The sequence below is a fragment of the Zeugodacus cucurbitae genome, chromosome 6, assembly GCF_028554725.1.
Source record: "Zeugodacus cucurbitae isolate PBARC_wt_2022May chromosome 6, idZeuCucr1.2, whole genome shotgun sequence".
Taxonomy (NCBI): domain Eukaryota; kingdom Metazoa; phylum Arthropoda; class Insecta; order Diptera; family Tephritidae; genus Zeugodacus; species Zeugodacus cucurbitae.
In genome coordinates this window covers 30,452,063-30,471,761 of record NC_071671.1, presented here as the reverse complement: position 1 = coordinate 30,471,761, position 19,699 = coordinate 30,452,063, and the positions used below count along the sequence as shown (strand labels likewise).

The window sequence follows — 19,699 nt, the reverse complement described above, 5'->3', positions numbered from 1 at the left end:
CTCAAACTCGCTATATCAGTCGAGAGAAATCAAAGCTACTGGAAAAACGACCTCTCGAAAAAGGAAGCTCACTTCTCGTCCTTAATCCATTCCTGGACGCTAAGGGATTAATACGGGCAAATGGAAGACTAGCAAATTCCAGCCTTAGTTATAACGAACGATATCCCATTATTATCCCAGAGAAATCCCGTTTTACCAATTTATTTCTGATATATCTCCATCAGCTTACACTGCATGGTGAGCATCGCCTGATGTAACAAATGGTCCGGCAAGAATTTTATATACCGCGACTAAAGCCACAAATTAAAAGAACCATCTCCATGTGTAAACAGTGTACGATATACAAGCACAAGATGCGTACGCAGATCATGGCAGCCTTACCACCTGAATGCTGCAATTATGCTCTACCCTTTACCATCACTGGGGTTGATTTTGCTGGACCTTTCCAGATAAAGGCCTCGATGTTAAGGTCTTCCTCATTTAGAAAAGGGTATGTGGCTGTCTTTGTATGTTTTACGACAAAGGCAGTACACCTAGAGCTATGTTCGGATCTGACTACTGCAGCTTTTCTCGCAGCATTTGCATGATTTGTCGGACGACGCGGATTTCCTTTAAAAATTATGAGCGACAATAGAAAAAACTTTGTTGGAGCTCAAAGAGCCACGGAAAGGGAGTTTTTACAATTCAGCCAAGAAGTAGCCCCTGAAATTGTCAAAAAATATGCACCCCAAGGGATCGATTGGCAATTCATACCACCATGTTCTCCACACATGGGCTTCAAATCCCATTTAAAGAAAACGGCAGGTAACCATAAGTTCAATTATGAGGAGTTTACCACACTACTCGCTCGTATCGAAGCCGTACTTAACTCTAGACCTATCTCACCACTCTCGCAAGATCCCTCCGACTTCACAGCCTTAACCCCAGGGCATTTTCTCAAAGGAGCACCCATTCTGGCCATACCTGAGCCAGGCGTGGAGTCGCTATCCTTATTAAACAGATGGGAACGAATTAAAATTCTCCATCATGATTTCAGCCGTAGGTGGAAGGAAGACTATATAAAGGACCTCCACAAGAGATACCGGTGGAAAGTTCAAGGAAAAGAACCAAAGCTTGGAGATTGTGTCCTTATACAAGACGATTGTCTCCCACCTTCGGAATGGCGACTTGGACGCATAAAGCAGCTTCACTACAGCTCCGACGGTCATGTTTGAGTAGTTGATCTCCGCACCCAAACCGGAACGCTAACCAGACCGCTCGTCAAATTATGCTTTCTGCCAACCGCCGAAGATAAAGAAACTTAAACATAATCGAAAACCGAATGTTAATTAATAATTCGTTAAAACAGATAAACCGCTTACAACCGAAAACTCGAACATCAAAAAACGCCATAAAAACTTAACATAAATAAGATAAGAAATAACAATCTATGCATGCCACATAACGTGGCACTCATGTTCATATTATTGTAGACTCCACAATACATATAACTAATATAACCATTTTTCTATACAGAGCAATATGGACGTAGAAATGGCATCACCATCAACACCAACAATGCGTTCGGTTGTTCCCGCTCCGCGCTCTGGAGTTGCCCCAATCGCAGCACGCCGGACCACCATTCCAACCGCCGTGCCTCAACCAACAACAGGCACCACCGCGCCAACGGCCCCGGGCAATAGCATGGCATCAACACCAGCATCACCCGCACTAACAGCGGATTTGCAGCGTATTCGATGCCCATTATGTCAACGTCCGCATCGACTATCGCACTGCGGCATTTTTAAAGGCATGCCACCGATGCAACGCCAACAAGTTGCACAGGCACACGGCTATTGCCTAAATTGCCTGGGAACTACTCACGCAACGCAGGAGTGCCCGTCCAACAATCGCTGCCAAATCTGTGTGCGTTCGCATCACACGCTGCTGCACCGCACTACCAGACGCGACGCAGGGCGACATGCGGCTCCTCGCACCAGTGATAACATCAGGCGTTCTCAAAGAGCGCCTTTGATACAATACCGCCGACGTGGACTCCCGTCTGCAGAATCCCGTCACTGGCAACACCGTGCCACATCAGCACGACGTCAGCAGCCTAGGCCGCACTCCCGCCGGTCAACAGGCCTCAGCAGCGTCGTAGCCACGCTACAGCAGCTACAGCGGCTACTAGGCTAAATATTCGCCTAGGGGGGCCGGGATGGCTAAATGAGTCTGAAGGAAGACGCACAGCCAAATCATTTCACCACACAGAAACACACCAATCACCACATAATCAAAAGCACCACACTGATACGTTACATTCACCTCATCACGCGAGAGAACACCACACACACACACACACATACATTAACATGAGACACCACTTAGCGCAAAAACTTCAACAAAAGGGAACGAGAAAGGCTCTCGCGCCACCTTTTGTCGAGATCAGCCGATCGTTCAGCACGTCCGTTTTCGCAGCACCTCCGTTTTCGCAGCATCTCGCAGGTTCTCTATTTTTTATATACATTTTCTTATATACCAACGTTTAAAGCAAACACTTTTCATTTTCATATTGTATATTACATATAAACCTTTAATTTGTATACTATACCAAATTTTCTAATTAAAAATATTTTATAACGATTCTAAACTAAGTGCGTCTTCTCTTGTTAAATAAGAATCAAAAGTGAACACTGCGGTGAGTATATTGTTCAGTTATGACATTTCATGTGTTTTCGGCATTCGCTTTTGCCCATTTTGCCCATTTTCGAAAGCAATCCTCTTACGGTCCCAAGGAAGATATCTCAATTTTTACTTAAGTTATCGGTTGCACGGACGAACGGACAGACAGACATTCGGATGACTCGTTTCGTAACCCTGATCATTTTGATACATATAACCCTATATCTAACTCGGTTAGTTTTATGACAACCTTTCTTAGCAACTTTTGTTGCGAGAGTATAATAATCTTATGAAGTCGTATCCAGGCGTAAATACAACAAGAGTACAACGAATTTTTAATTCTGGACTATCACGGCCAAGACGCGTTATTGAAAAATCGTACTAGCACGTTTAGTGCTTCATAATTTTATAATGCTCCACGACATGAATCGATGGTACTGCTCAGAGCATTACACTGACGAAGAGGAAGAAATGCTGAATGGAGAAACGAATTAAGATATTGTGGAGGACCATTGCGGTCAGTACAAACGTTTAGACGCAGTTGTCGAAACAGTGCAGTACCTTTTCGAAGCCATATAGAGTAAAACACTTATTAACACTTATTAATACATGTAACATTCAATAAAAAATGTTGAAAATGTAAATTTACGAGTATTTCATACATATTTATTAACAATAACTACAACAATAAATTAATTAAATAAACACAAAAGGTTATTATATAGAACGTTATATGAGTTATATCCTTTGTACTTCAGGTTCAAAAATTCAACGGTTCTGATTAAAAGAACAAAAAGCAATATGTAATAAACAACTTATGTAATTAACAATAACAATAAATTAATTAAATAAACACAAAAGTTTATTAAAAAGAACGTTATGTAGATTATATCCTTAAAAAATTCTACCGTTCTGATAAAAAGAACAAAAAGTAATATGTAATAAAAGATTAAAAAACACTTCTCATAATTGAGGGACTAGTTCACATACATAAAACGTTCTTCTTCTTCGACAACTTGCGCTTGCATTACAATGCCAGTGCATTGACGCATCACCAATGCTTGCCCTGTTTTTTTTTTTCATTTTTGAAATCGAAGAGCATATCATTCGCCCAAAACCGCTTATCTCCGCACCAAACTCTTCTTGACGCGGTTTACGTTCACATACCTTCTGGAAAGTTTTCACTGTTCCGAGGATGACAGTGTCCACCTCGTCAAGCTGTCTGCCTCTTCGCTTTCGTGGTCGTGATGTTGATGATGGATTTGTTGATGGCTGACTAGACGGAATTGATTGATCGGACAGAATAGCTGTTGCCTAATCGGACAGAATTATTGTTGATTGGCCGGACGGAATTAACTGCCCAGGAGAAATTGGAGCTGACGGCGCGAGATCTTGTGATATAGATTCGGACTAAATGTTTATAAACTCATAGTTTTCATCGCTGCGTTATAATATTGGTGCGATTTGTCGGATTCTGTTAATATTAATGTTCTCACTATAAACATGGGTATGGTAATAATGAATTTTACTTACGGACGAGGAATAATGTGAAATTAAAAATTGCAAACTTTTTTTGTGCCTTTTTCTCTTGATTTTTGAAATCGGAATGACTCTTGTCATTCTATTAATTTAATATCATCCATTTAGATTAATAGATTATTATTTGATTGCTATTTACAAATCGCGTTAGGCTAAACAATCCGATAAGATTCCTCTAGCGATATAAATACAAACTTATGAGGCGAAATGAAAATGAAAAGTCAAAAAACATCAAACAGTAGTTTATGGCTACAGCCGAAAATCAAAAATCAATTGATAGCTATGGCCATGTTGTTATGGTAACGCACCTATAATTAGAAACAGTGTCCATTTTGTAAACCATACTAGAGTATGCTCCGGTCTTGAAACCTTCAGTTAGCCCCGAATCTTTTCATAGAATTTTTAGTATTACCCCTGTCGGCTTGTCTGTTTTGTTTTTTTCGTTGACAAACACCCAAAGCGGGTGCCCACTAAGAACAAACAACAAGAAGAAGGCATGTGCATGGAATTCCAGTACAAAGATTAAGGACGTCAGTTTGGAAATTCTTCAGTAGATTGAATCGACAGCTAAGAGGAATATAAATCCAGCCAAACTTCTTACAAATAGGAAATTAGACGGGCTAAGAGAAAAAGCTTCTGGATATACTCCGAAAACGTCATCTCAGCACATTAAGGAGCACGGTTGCAAAATTCCTTAACTAGAGGAAACAATGATTCCACTATGGATGTCAAGCGGACAGATCCCATACAACCATCGCAGACGACCGAATAAGAGCGCTGAAGAAAACTCTGAGGAACTCTGAAAACAAGATATTAGTCTACATAACCCGGACCACTTCGATTGGGAAGTCCAAAAAAAGGGAAGACTACTCCATGGTTAAAGCTTTTGCGTCAATTAGTCTGACATCCTTTATGAAAATTGTAGATACCGAAATATGGGTAAGGATGCTCAATATTAAACTTCTCCGTCAATAGCAATATACAAGAAATGAAGTAAATGTCAAATACGATTTCATAAAATAGTTCGTCATTTATTATTGACATAATTTATCTTTATATATCTTACATATTAACCGGTATTAAGTCCACCGGAAGTTTGATAATGCGTAAATAAAGGTATACAGGAGCCAGATGAAGCAAGGCAAAGTTTATCCATTTTTGGCAGACAAGCACAATATTTTAAGAAAAACTACTCTTCTGATTTTTTTTAGAAAATATATTTAAATTTACATTATATTCGGGCGGTTTCACACCATAAATAAAGTATTCGTACAAATTTTCATTCTTGTTTATTTGTGAAAAGTTTTTTCTATTCTCACTGATTCTTTATTTATATACAGTAATGCCCGATCAAACTTTCAATGGACTTTATACCATATATATGCCGAACGTGTGAGTCAAATTGTTTGTTATATTAATAAATTTAAATAAATAAATTGCGAGAGTATTAATTGTTCGGTGACACTCGAACTTAGCCCTTCCTTACTTGTTATATTAGTGGTTTAGAAGAATTTCACATACTTACAAATAAAGGCATTACATTAGATTAGATTATATACTGAGGATTGCACCGCGACCTAAGGTCTATTGTTATCATAGCACTCCCTCCAATCCCGTCACGTTAAGAAAGCTTAACAGTGTTGCAGGGCTGATGGATGTGATACTACCTCTTTGGGTAAATTGTCAATTGTCTGTACCCTTTTCTTCGCGATCGCCGGACAGTCAAGGAGTAAGTGCTCTGGTGTATCCGCCTCCGAATCACAGAATCGGCAAAGATCCGACGAGTAGATTCCCAGTTTGTGCAGATTACACCGTAGTCTGCAGTGGCCGGTATAGAATGCCACTAGTTTTCTCAGTTTGTTCCTGGGGAGCGCCATTAACTGTTTGAATCTTTTCAGATTGTATCCTCCGAGGAACAGTTAGGGGTGGCGAAGTCCCTGCATGCGCAGCCAGCAGCGATTCCTGCTTGCTACTTCCTCTTCTTGTAAACGGCTGATAAGAACGTGCTGACCAACCGCGATGAAGGGCGGTGTATATCATTATATCATGCGCATAAATACATTTATCAAAACAAAAGATTATTAACCATTTTATCATTACTTTCAGTCGAATTTACACAACTTCGGTTCTATTTCTTGCGATAGGTGTAATATTTGGAGTATTTCAAGCTGCATACATATATACACCTGATATCTATCCCAACAATTTACGTCCATTGGGAGTAGGAGGATGGTTACACCATTTGTTTCTCAAGTGCTTTTCCAAAGTTCTGCATCTAGTGCATTTATGGTTTATACTCTAATTGGCTTATTGTCAGCAGTTGCGTGCATTTTACTTCCAGAAAGTCAAATTTTAGTATGATTGTACGTTTATATGCATTTTAGAAATTACCTAACGAAATATTTGTCAACGTGGATATTGATTTTAGTATATTTCATATTATTTTATATGTTTACATAAAAACAATGTTAAAATTATTTTGAAAAGCACCATTGATTTTAGAAATAGAAATATAAAGGAAATGAGAGATTTGTGAATTTCTTATTTACACTACGCTTATTCCGAAATTTTTGATAAAGTAGTCTCCATAAAAATAAAATATAAAATTATAAACCCACCTTATATATAATATATACAACCAGTAAAAACTGTACTCTATGTCAACATTATCACTTATTATAAAATTATTAGTTGATAACATGTAACATTCTATTTTATAAATGATAACAATTGGTAACTATAAGATTTATTATTTTGAATTGGCAATATTTTTATTTCAGTGGTAATGCATAGTTTTCCCATAGGTGAGCATGGAACATATTGTTATTTTTGGAAAAAACATGGATTCTCTAAATCTAAACCTCAATGGATATAGTTTGGATTTGATACTTTTTATAGCATTAGCGAATGCTAAACGAATTAGAAACTGAAGCTTTCTAAAGAGTATCGTAGATTCTGGCGATATCATTGAAATTGTTGACCGTACCCGTGTTTTTGCACACTTCTTTGAAATAATATTATCTAGTTAATGAACGAAGAGTTTTCTATATTTTTATTACAACTATTTTTTAGAGCCAGTATATGCCCAAAAGGATGGAGTCATATGTAGAAGTTCACGTAAGTGAGGAAAGTTTCTGACTGTCATTCACTTGGGAGTGGCCAGGAACGATTCTTTTACATGTGGCTCAAGCAGCTCACAACTTCCGGTCTTAGACCAAGTATCCTCTGGGTAGCCAACAGACATCCGTCTGGAAGCGAGCTAAAGTGAGAAGGCGAATCCCGCTTATGCGGTTGTGCGTAGGGCTTGGGACCCACCACATAAAAACGAATAACCAGTGAATAAGAAACACAGGCCTCGGATGAGAAACCCCCCTTTTGATGACGACCACGGCAAACGTATAAAGGACTATGATTTAAGGGCATGCACCTGGAATGTCCGGACCCTTAATTGGGAAGGTGCCTCTGCCCAGCTGGTTGATGTCCTCGTAAGAGTAAAGGCTGACATCACCGCAATCCAATAAATGCGATGGACGGGACAAGGACGGAAGAAGGTGGGTCCTTGTGACATCTACTACAGCGGCCATATAAAGGAGCGCAAATTCGGTGTGGGATTCGTGGTGGGAGAGAGACTCCGTCGTCGAGTCCTGGCATTCACTCCGGTGGATGAACGTCTAGCCACAATCCGCATCAAAGCGAGGTTCTTCAACATATCGCTGATTTGCGCCCACGCCCCGATGGAAGAGAAAGACGAAGTGATCAAAGATACCTTCTATGAGCGCCTAGAACGTACCTATGAGCGCTGCCCCCGCCACGATGTCAAAATCGTGCTTGGCGATTTCAACGCTAGGGTGGGTAAAGAAGGTGTCTTTGGCACAACAGCCTCCATGACGAAACATCACCAAACGGTCTGAGGCTGATCGACTTCGCCGGGGCCCGAAATATGGTCATCTGTAGTACTAGATTCCAGCATAAGAAAATCCATCAAGCTACTTGGCTGTCCCCGGATCGAATCACTCGCAACCAGATCGATCATGTTGTGATAGATGGACGACATGTCTCCAGTGTTTTTGATGTGCGTACGCTTCGTGGTCCCAACATCGACTCGGACCACTATCTTGTAGCAGCTAAGATACGCACCCGCCTCTGTGTAGAAAAGCGCACACGTCAACAAACACAAGGAAGGTTCGACATCGAGAAGCTGCAATCACAACCGACAGCCGAACGATTTTCTACTCGACTTGCACTCCTGCTCTCTGAGAGCACTCATCAGCATCTCGGTATAAGGGAGCTGTGGGACGGCATATCAAACTCCTTACGTACAGCTGCAACCGAAACCATTGGCTTTCGGAAAAGCCAAAAAAACAGCTGGTATGATGAGGATTGTCGTCTCGCAGTGGAGAGAAAACAGACTGCCTACCTCGCAATGTTGCGATCGACCGCAACACGAGCGGGATGGGAAAGATACCGAGAGCTGAAGAGGGAAGCGAGACGCATTTGCAGAAAAAGAAAGAAAGAGGCCGAAATGCGTGAGTATGAAGAGCTTGACAAGCTGGCCGACAGGGGTAATGCTCGAAAATTTTACGAAAAGATCCGGCGACTAACTGAAGGTTCAAAGACAGGAGCACACTCCTGTAGGACCCCCAGCGGTGATCTAGTGGTTGATGACCAGAGTATACTTCAGATGTTCCATTGCTCGACCGTGAAGAAATTAGAATAGCAATTACCCGCTTGAAGAACAACAAGGCGGCGGGGGCCGATGGATTGCCGGCCGAGCTATTCAAATACGGCGGCGAAGAGCTGATAAGGTGCATGCATCAGCTTCTTTGCGAAATATGGTCGGAAGAAAGCATGCCCGACGATTGGAATCTCAGTGTACTCTGCCCAATTCACAAAAAGGGAGACCCCACAATCTGCGCCAACTATCGTGGGATAAGCCTCCTTAACATCGCTTATAAGGTTCTATCGAGCGTACTGTGTGAAAGACTAAAGCCCACCGTCAACAAACTGATTGGACCTTATCAGTGTGGCTTTAGACCTGGAAAATCAACAACTGACCAGATATTTACCATGCGCCAAATCTTGGAGAAGACCCGTGAAAAAAGGATCGACACACACCATCTATTTGTCGACTTTAAAGCTGCTTTCGACAGCACGAAAAGGAGCTGCCTTTATGCCGCGATGTCTGAATTTGGTATCCCCGCAAAACTAATACGGCTGTGTAAGTTGACGTTGAGCAACACCAAAAGCTCCGTCAGGATCGGGAAGGACCTCTCCGAGCCGTTCGATACCAAACGAGGTTTCAGACAAGGTGACTCGCTATCGTGCGACTTCTTCTTTAACTTGATGCTGGAGAAAATTATAAGAGCTGCAGAGCTAAATAGAGAAGGTACAATCTTCTACAAGAGTGTACAGCTACTGGCGTACGCCGATGATATCGATATCATTGGAAACAACACCCGCGCCGTTAGTTCTGCTTTTTCCCGCCTGGATAAGGAAGCGAAGCGAATGGGTCTGGTGGTGAACGAGGACCAGACGAAATATCTCCTGTCATCAAACAAACAGTCAGCGCATTCGCGTCTTGGCTCCCACGTCACTGTTGACAGTCATAACTTTGAAGTTGTAGATAATTTCGTATACCTAGGAACCAACATTAACACCGATAATAATGTCAGTCTTGAAATCCAACGTAGAATCACTCTTGCCAACAGGTGCTACTATGGACTGAGTAGGCAATTGAAAAGTAATGTCCTCTCTCGACGAACAAAAACTAAACTCTACAAGTCCCTCATCATTCCCGTCCTACTTTATGGTGCAGAAGCGTGGACGGTGTCAACATCCGATGAGACGGCACTAGGAGTTTTCGAGAGAAAGGTTTTGCGGAAGATTTACGGTCCCTTAAACATTGGCAACGGCGAATACCGCAGAATATGGAATGATGAGCTGTATGTGTTGTTCGACGACATAGACATAGTCCAGCGAATAAAAAGACAGCGGCTACGCTGGCTGGGTCATGTTCTTCGAATGGATGAAAGTGCCCCAGCTCTGAAAGTTTTCGATGCAGTACCCGCTGGTGGAAGCCGAGGAAGAGGGAGACCTCCACTCCGGTGGAAGGACCAGGTGGAGAAGGACCTGGCTTCACTTGGTATTACCAATTGGCGGCAAACGCCAAAAGGAGAGATGCGTGGCGCACTGTTGTGGACTCGGCTATAACCGCGTAAGCGGTTTCTACGCCAGTTAAGAAGAAGAAGTATATGCCCAAAAATTTAAGGAAAAGTAATTTTTTTCTTAAAAATCAGTCAAAAATCCAATTTTTAATATTTTTTCCTTCGTTTGGACAAATACGGTTTGAAGGAATAGTTTTTAAATTGTCTAATTTTTGTTCTTAGTTCCGCTGAGGATGGAGTCATATGTAGAAGTTCACGTAAGTGAGGAAAGGTTCTGATTGTCATTCACTTGGAAGTGGCCAGGAACGATTCTTTTACATGTGGCTCAAGCAGCTCACGACTTCCGGTCTTAGACCAAGTATCCTCTGGGTAGCCAACAGACATCCGTTTGGAGGCGAGCTAAAGTGAGAAGGCGAAACCCGCTTATGCGGTTGTGCGTAAGGTTTGGGACCCACCACATAAAAATAGCCACAATCCGCATCAAAGCGAGGTTCTTCAACATATCGCTGATTTGCGCCCACGCCCCGACGGAAGAGAAGGACGAAGTGATCACAGATACCTTCTATGACCGCGTAGAACGTGCCTATGAGCGCTGCCCCCGCCACGATGTCAAATCGTGCTTGGCGAGGGTGGGTAAAGAAGGTGTCTTTGGCACAACAGTCGGAAAATTCAGCCATTATGACGAAACATCACCAAACGGTCTGAGGTTGATCGACTTCGCTGGGGCCCGAAATATGGTCGTCTGTAGTACTAGATTCCAGCATAAGAAAATACATCAAGCTACTTGGCTGTCCCCGGATCGAATCACTCGCAACCAGATCGATCATGTTGTGATAGATGGACGACACGTCTCCAGTGGGAAGCGAGACGCATTTGCAGAAAAAAAAGAAAGAGGCCGAAATGCGTGAGTATGAAGAGCTTGGCAAGCTGGCCGACAGGGGTAATGCTCGAAAATTTTACGAAAAGATCCGGCGACTAACTGAAGGTTTCAAGACCGGAGCACACTCCTGTAGGACCCCCAGAGGTGATCTAGTTATTGCAGAATATGGTCGGAAGAAAGCATGCCTCACGATTGGAATCTCAGTGTACTCTGCCCAATACACAAAAAGGGAGACCCCACAATTTGCGCCAATTACCGTGGGATAAGCCTCCTCAACATCGCGTATAAGGTTCTGTCGAGCGTATTGTGTGAAAGACTAAAACCCACCGTCAACAAACTGATTGGATCTTATCAGTGTGGCTTTAGACCTAGAAAATCAACAACAGACCAGATATTCACAATGCGCCAAATTTTGGAGAAGACCCGTGAAAATAGGATCGACACACACCATCTCTTTGTCGACTTTAAAGCTGCTTTCGACAGCACGAAACGGAGCTGCCTTTATGCCGCGATGTCTGAATTTGGTATCCCCGAAAAACTAATACGGCTGTGTAAGCTGACGTTGAGCAACACCAAAAGCTCCGTCAGGATCGGGAAGGACCTCTCCGAGCCGCTCGATACCAGACGAGGTTTCAGACAAGGTGACTCACTATCGTGCGACTTCTATAACTTGATGCTGGAAAAAATTATACGAGCTGCAGAGCTAAATAGAGAAGGTACAATCTTCTACAAGAGTGTACAGCTACTGGCGTACGCCGATGATATCGATATCATTGGAAACAACACCCGCGCCGTAAGTTCTGCTTTTTCCAGACTGGATAAGGAAGCGAAGCGTATGGGTCTGGTGGTGAACGAGGGCAAGACGAAATATCTCCTGTCATCGAACAAACAGTCAGCGCATTCGCGTCTTAGCTCCCACGTCACTGTTGACAGTCATAACTTTGAGGTTGTAGATAGTTTCGTCTACCTGGGAACCACGCATTAACAGCAATAACAATGTCAGCCTGGAAATCCAACGCAGAATCACTCTTGCCAACAGGTGCTACTATGTACTAAGTAGGCAATTGAAAAGTAAAGTCCTCTCTCGACGAACAAAAACCAAACTCTACAAGTCCCTCATCATTCCCGTCCTACTTTACGGTGCAGAAGCGTGGACGATGTCAACACCCGATGAGACGGCACTAGAAGTTTTCGAGAGAAAGGTTTTGAGGAAGATTTATGGTCCCTTAAACATTGGCAACGGCGAATACCGCAGACGATGGAACGATGAGCTGTTTGTTATATTCGACGACATAGACATAGTCCAGCGAATAAAAAAACAGCCTCTGCGCTGGCTAGGTCATGTTGTTCGAATGGATGAAAGTGCTCCAGCTCTGAAAGTATTCTATGCAGTACCCGCTGGTGGAAGCCGAGGAAGAGGGAGACCTCCACTCCGATGGAAGGACCAGGTGGAGAGGGACCTGGCTTCGCTTGGTATAACCAATTGGCGCCAAACTGCCAGAAGGGAGGATACGTGGCGCGCTGTTTTAGACTGGGCTATAACCGCGTAAGCGCTGCCTACGCCAGTCAAGAAGAAGAAGAAGTTCCGCTGTACATCTATTAAGCTCAATTGAGAGCAGCCGACCTAGTTTGCTGCCATTTTCGTCGAAGTTTGCGTTTTTTATGGATACCATCTAAGATGTATTTTGGGAATTTGTTTCCACTTAGATTCACGCGAATATTCGGTGTACTGTTCCACGCAGCATTTTGAGTTACTTTTTTGAAAGATTCAACTTCACAATCTAAGTCGGCATCTGTCGATATGCGCTTTAGCTTAAAATCGACTTTATTCAGTATAGTCTTAAATTTATACCAATCAGTATGTTTATTAGATAAAGAACACGTGCCAGACGAAATTACTGTTTTTTCACATAAAGTTAGTAACACTGGTGAATGATCAGAGCAATCTTCTGAGCTATCTTCAATACGTAAATTGATTTTCGATACTTTGTTGATGACAAAAAAGTCAAGTAGATCTGGTAATTTCCCACTATCTGCAGTCCAATAAGTGGGTCTCCCTGTCGAAATGACATTGCGTTCAATAACTTGTATAGCTTTCAGTAGTTCTCGACCTTTGGTTGTAGTTAAACGTGATCCCCAATGAGTGTGTTTTGCATTAAAGTCACCACCCATGATATACCTTCCGTCATATTTTTTTAATAAACTCGTATAAATATCAGTTTTGATATTATGCCTTTGAGCAATTAGGTATAATGACTGACTGTGCATTTTTACTGAAATTGCTGTAGCTTGAATTTCTTCAGTCTTAATCTGGGCTTCTTCGAAATGTTTAATAATACTTTTGATTACTTTTGATTTGAGAGGAGGAAGCTCGCCTCGTGCTGAGTTTGCCGCGTGTGGAGTGTGGTATAAGTCATAATTTTTGAATTTTAAAAATGAATGGTTCGTAAAATGTGTTTCGGACAACAAACATACATCAATATTTCTGTCGTTTAGAATAACTTCCAATTCATTTTTACTTTTGGAAAGACCATTGGCATTCCATAGCATTATTTTCAAAGAGTTGCTGTTCATCAATAAAAGTATGACACCATTTTCAAGTTAATGGCACTTTCACTGTGTAAACCCAAGGAACAAATCCATGCCGAAGAGCGTTTGTCCCTCACATTTCTGTAAGTTTTTGTGATTATTACTCCATTTGTTATATTTATTAAGGTGATTGTTGGGTACTTAGCATATGGAATTCCTTTCAAAAAATTAGCATGGAAAGCAAAACCACTGTGAGAAAGATAGTGCTGGAGACATGTGAGGTTATTTGGGAACCAGAAAACAGCTTCGGGTATGTTCGAGTCTGTTCAATCACACTACCTTAAATTCGGTACGAGTGTGTCGTAACACTCTTCAAACACGTGTTCGATCGAGTTTGGAACCCGAAGCGAAAATAACGCAAACGAACAATCACGACGCTCCTATCTTCGAGTTCAAGCAGCAATCTCGGATTTTGTGTATATTATATTTTCGAGTGTCGTGCACGAGTTGATTGTGATCAACACACTCGAGTGGCACTCGAAGACCAAAAAATAATTGGGGTACTCCAACGTGTCATAAAGTTATAAGTCACAAACAAAAATTAAGACAATATACAATGGTTGTGAACACGTCATTATAAATTTGTTGTCGTAAATCACTCATCAATCAGCTGATTGAAAAAACATAAATTACAATATTTGCAAAAGTAAGTATTTCGCAGTCGAAATGCCAAGGAGAGGTGTAAATTTTAAAATAATGGATGCGCTGTGCAAGAATCAGGCATTAAAACTGATGATACTTGACGCAAGTGAGTTTTACCATTATAAGCAAGTCTCACTTTGATATTTATTTACGTAAAAATTAATGTCCAGGCGACGACGAAGAGGCGGGCGAAATGTTTGAAAAATTTTCATTGAGTTTACTTTGTTTATTAAACACTCGTAGAAGTGTTCATCTCGGAATACCAAAGTCATCCCAATGGCGACATCATGTACTTAGGAACTTTGATGACAACCGTTTCAACGAAATGATTCGTGTTCGCCCGGATTCGTGTTCATTGTTTGGCGTGGGTGATGGGGGCACTATTCAAATTATAACTAAGCGCGTATTTAAAGCAATATTGAAATTAAAAGAGAAGTTTCTGTTTTGGCCAAATGAAAATGAACGGTTGGAAATTGTTACTGCAACGCGGAAAGAGATGCCAGATTCTCTTCTTCTTGACTGGCGTAGACATCGCTTACGCGGTTATAGCCGAGTCCAAAACAGCGCGCCACGTATCCCTCCTTCTGGCAGTTTGGCGCCAATTGGTTATACCAAGCGTAGCCAGATCCCTCTTCACCTGGTCCTTCCATCGGAGTGGAGGTCTCCCTCTTCCTCGGCTTCCACCAGCGGGTACTGCATCGAATACTTTCAGAGCTGGAGCACTTTCATCCATTCGAACAACATGACCTAGCCAGCGTAGCCGCTGTTTTTTTTATTCGCTGGACTATGTTTATGTCGTCGAATAACACATACAGCTCATAGTTCCATCGTATGCGGTATTGGCCGTTGCCAATGTTTAAGGGACCATAAATCTTCCGCAGAACCTTTCTCTCGAAAACTCCTAGTGCCGTCTTATCGGATGTTGACATCGTCCACGCTTCTGCACCGTAAAGTAGGACGGGAATGATGAGGGACTTGTAGAGTTTGGTTTTTGTTCGTCGAGAGAGGACTTTACTTTTCAATTGCCTACTTAGTCCATAGTAGTACCTGTTGGCAAGAGTGATTCTGCGTTGGATTTCCAGGCTGACATTGTTATTGCTGTTAATGCTGGTTCCCAGGTAGACGGAATTATCTACAACTTCAAAGTTATGACTGTCAACATTGACGTGGGAGCCAAGACGCGAATGCGTTGACTGTTTGTTTGATGACAGGAGATATTTCGTTTTGTCCTCGTTCACCACCAGACCCATACGCTTCGCTTCCTTATCCAGTCTGGAAAAAGCAGAACTTACGGCGCGGGTGTTGTTTCCAATGATATCGATATCATCGGCGTACGCCAGTAGCTGTACACTCTTGTAGAAGATTGTACCTTCTCTATTTAGCTCTGCAGCTCGTATAATTTTTTTCAGCATCAAGTTAAAGAAGTCGCACGATAGTGAGTCACCTTGTCTGAAACCTCGTCTGGTATCGAACGGCTCGGAGAGGTCTTCCCGATCCTGACGGAGCTTTTGGTGTTGCTCAACGTCAGCTTACACAGCCGTATTAGTTTTGCGGGGATACCAAATGCAGACATCGCGGCATAAGGGGAGCTCCTTTTCGTGCTGTCGAAAGCAGCTTTAAGGTTGCCAGGTTGCATAGGATATATTGATGGATCCGAATTAAAGTTGGTTGAAGCGCCAGCCAAAAAACATGAACTTTTTTATTCACGAAAACGCCAATATACTATTAAAATGCAAGCTGTTTGTGACTATAGGCTACGAATAAGACAAGTCACAATAGGATACCCTGGAAGTGTTCACGACACCAAAATCTTCTTGAATAGCCCTCTTGCAAAACATCCTCAACGTTTTTTATCTGACTCTCAGTGGATTGCTGGAGATAGCGCCTATCCACTCAAGGAAGTTTTATTGACACCGTTCAGGCAAAATAGTACGGACTACACTACGGAAGAAAGAGAAAATTTCAATACATACTTTTCAAAATATCGTGTGCGAATTGAGAATTGTTTTGGCATTTTAAAAGAAAAATTCGGTAGCTTGAAAGAATTGAAGTTTAGAATGATAAATGAGCAAAATAAAAAATAATGCAATGAGTGGATCATGGTATGCTGCATTCTCCATAATAATTCTTGCTTTTCCCTTAACTCCACTTCTTTTTCTTTAATCCTCAATTCCCTTTCTCTTAATTCCAACTCTTTCTCCTTAAAACTCATTTCTTGCTCCATTTTCTGTTTTTTCAGCTGTATCATTTCAGACTGAAATTGCAGAATATCTGATGCCGCAGTTCTGGAATATATTCCGTTACGAATTGTCTTTTCTATGCATTCGCCTTCGCATACAGCCGCAGAAGACGCTGACTCGTTGAGGTCTACTTCAGAATAGTTTTCGTTGTTCTTCAAACTATCGTTTATTACTGCTGACTCAACCACTCTATTGCCGAAAATTTCTTCCATTTCATAAAAAACGTACACATTTTAAGTAAAGTGGCTGAAATAAAAATGTCTATTTCTCAAGTTCTGATGCGATTTACTAGTCGTTCCGCTTCATTTTATGGTTTGAACTATTTACACAAATTCGCAATTGTCCTCAATACTATTTGCTTCACTTCTATACGCACGCAGAAACCGTGAAAATTTTGTTTTATTTGCAAAACAAAATCTTACCCTTCATAGTTTCGCCTTCCATACTCCCTGCACCCGTCGAGTCTTCCCATTCATTTGCTTTGTTATATGTTGTACCCATATAACGAACCTTCGAGCGTGTCAGCTTCCAGTCCACCGCAATGTAGCTCTCCTTTGAAAATCGTCTATAATACATTTGAGACGTTGGATTCTATAATTAAAATTATAATAGATTACTTCTAAGTTGTATTTTAATTAATAAATTTACCTCAAAATCCCTGTTTTGTGTCAAAAATTCAATCAACCGCCTTTTCCTCATCAAACAGCCACTTTCTGGTAGGGTTGGAACGCACCCGATTTGCTTTTGTCTAAAAGCGCATATAATTAGTAAAATTGTATTTATTATGCATTTTTATATTACCTGTATAACATTATATTGCTCCATTATTCCGAAAACCCTCGACAAAAGAAATTTAAATTTAAACACAAATGTAACCACAACACAAACAGAAATCAGCTGATCAGTTATGACGAACCGAATACATAGCGTTCAGAGTTGTATTTGCATAAACTTATTTTAGTATGCAATCCAACAACAAATTTTTTACACTAGCATAAAAACTTATGATTTTATGATTTTACGATGCTTTAAGACACGTTGTGAGTACCCCAAATAGATAAACATACGTACACACATATGTATGTGTGTTGGCGTCGGGATGTCGGGTTCTATCTTAGCTTTTTTGGTTGAATAATTTGAATATTAGACGTCATAGTACATATTAAAAAAGAATAATTCAATTTTAGAATAGAATTCACTCACTATTTCATTTATTAATTAACACATTATAAATAAAAACCAAACATTTCATTGCACTTAAATATTTTGATTTTTATACTCTCGCAACAAAAGTTGCCAAGAGAGTATTATAGTTTTGTTCACATAACGGTTGTTTGTTACACGAGATGAGTCAAAATCCGAATGTCTGTCTGTCCGTCAGTCCGTCCGTGCAACGGACAACTTGAGTAAAAATTGAGATATCTTGATGAAACTTGGAACACACGTTCCTTGGGACCGTAAGAGGGCAAAATGGGCAAATCGGACCACTGCCACGCCCACAAAATGGCGAAAACCGAAAACGGAAAAAGGGTCATAACTAAGCCATACATATAGTTATAAAAGAAAAATTTGGATCAGAGGATCGCACTAGGAAGGGGGATGTAAGTTTTTGGGGAAGTGGGCGTGGTCACGCCCACAATCGCCCCACAGGCTATGATGTTGAAAAATAATGCTACTTGGTATGCTAAACATGTACGTGAGTCACAATATTTTTTACAAATAGTTAAATGTGAAACTATTGCATGTTGCGGTGTAAGATGTTCTAGTCTTTGGAAATTATTAAAAGAAAGATTTTTACCACCACCTGTGTTAATTAAACAGACATCAGAAGATTATGGAGTCACAGGGAGTGATGACAACGACGCTAAGTTTGCTCCATTATTACTACAGATATTATTAAATCTCCAAGCATCATCCCATCTGAAACAAGTTCCATATTATAGTTATTGCCCTAGAGTCGAGTCATACTTATTTAAAAGATCGTGTAGCATATGTGGCCAATATTTTTCTTCATATAAAGCCACCAATCAACACAAACAATCACATAAAAAACAAGAGTTGTTCCCTATCGCGAAAATTCGTTCTCAAAGATTTGCGGCTAGACGTGCCCGAGAGATTCTCTGTTTAATGAATGATGACGATGCTTTATGGATGGAAGAAGAAGAGGAGTGGGTCAAAAGTCCATGGACACAAAATGATTAAGTTTTGTATTTTTAATTAGCATAATTAAGTATCTATTATTTCATGACTAGTCATTCGTTGTCTCTGTACTTTAATATTTAACTAAATGTTGATTTTATTAAAGATTATACAATAAATATAAGAATCAATAGAATAACCTGTTTTTTTTTTGTATTTTATGATAAAACCAATAAATTGGAAAATGGGTGACGTTACGTCAGGGGGGGGGGGGGGGGAATGAGTTCAAAATGTGACAACTTGTGACAAGAAGGGGGGGAGGGGTTCAAAAGTCATTAAATTCGTATGACATAATTTATGGATGGCCCCTTAGGTTAAAAATTACTAAAAGTGGGTTAACTAACTAACGAAAAACGTCAGAAACACAAAATTTCACAGAAATGATAACAGAAGGAAGCTGCACTCAGATCTTTTTACAAAATGGAAAATGGGCGTGGCATCGCCCACTTAAGGGTCAAAAACCATATTTTAGGAACTACTCGACAAATTTCAATGAAATTCGGTATATAATATTTTATTCACACCCTGATGACATGTGTGGAAAAAGGATGAAATCGGTTCACAACCACGACTACTTTCTTTATAACTCAATTTTGAATTTCATCTGAATCCTTCACTTTATAATATATACATTAGGAACCAATGATGATAGCGAAATAAAAATTTACATAAATACTGTATATGATCCGTGGCAGCACTTGTGAAAAAATCGTCGAAATCGGACTATAACTTTTCAAGGCCCCGGATATCGAATTTGAAGAACTCACTTTGAAGAACTGACTCGC

At 40.9% G+C, this 19,699-nt stretch overlaps 1 protein-coding gene across 2 annotated transcripts in view; it reads left to right on the top strand.

The window, feature by feature from the left end:
• The window catches only part of LOC105219329 (synaptic vesicle 2-related protein), a 469,576-nt gene that overhangs the window by 405,125 nt on the left and 44,752 nt on the right, over positions 1–19,699 (top strand). Inside the window, exon 9 of one of the 2 annotated variants that reach the window (XM_054233807.1) lies at positions 1,516–4,086. The exons of the other annotated variant lie outside the window; for it this stretch is intronic. Coding sequence (XP_054089782.1) covers positions 1,516–1,531 — 16 coding nt within the window. The 3' untranslated portion in view covers positions 1,532–4,086. Of the gene's footprint in view, positions 1–1,515; positions 4,087–19,699 lie in introns of those variants that run through there. 2 annotated transcript variants of the gene reach the window in all.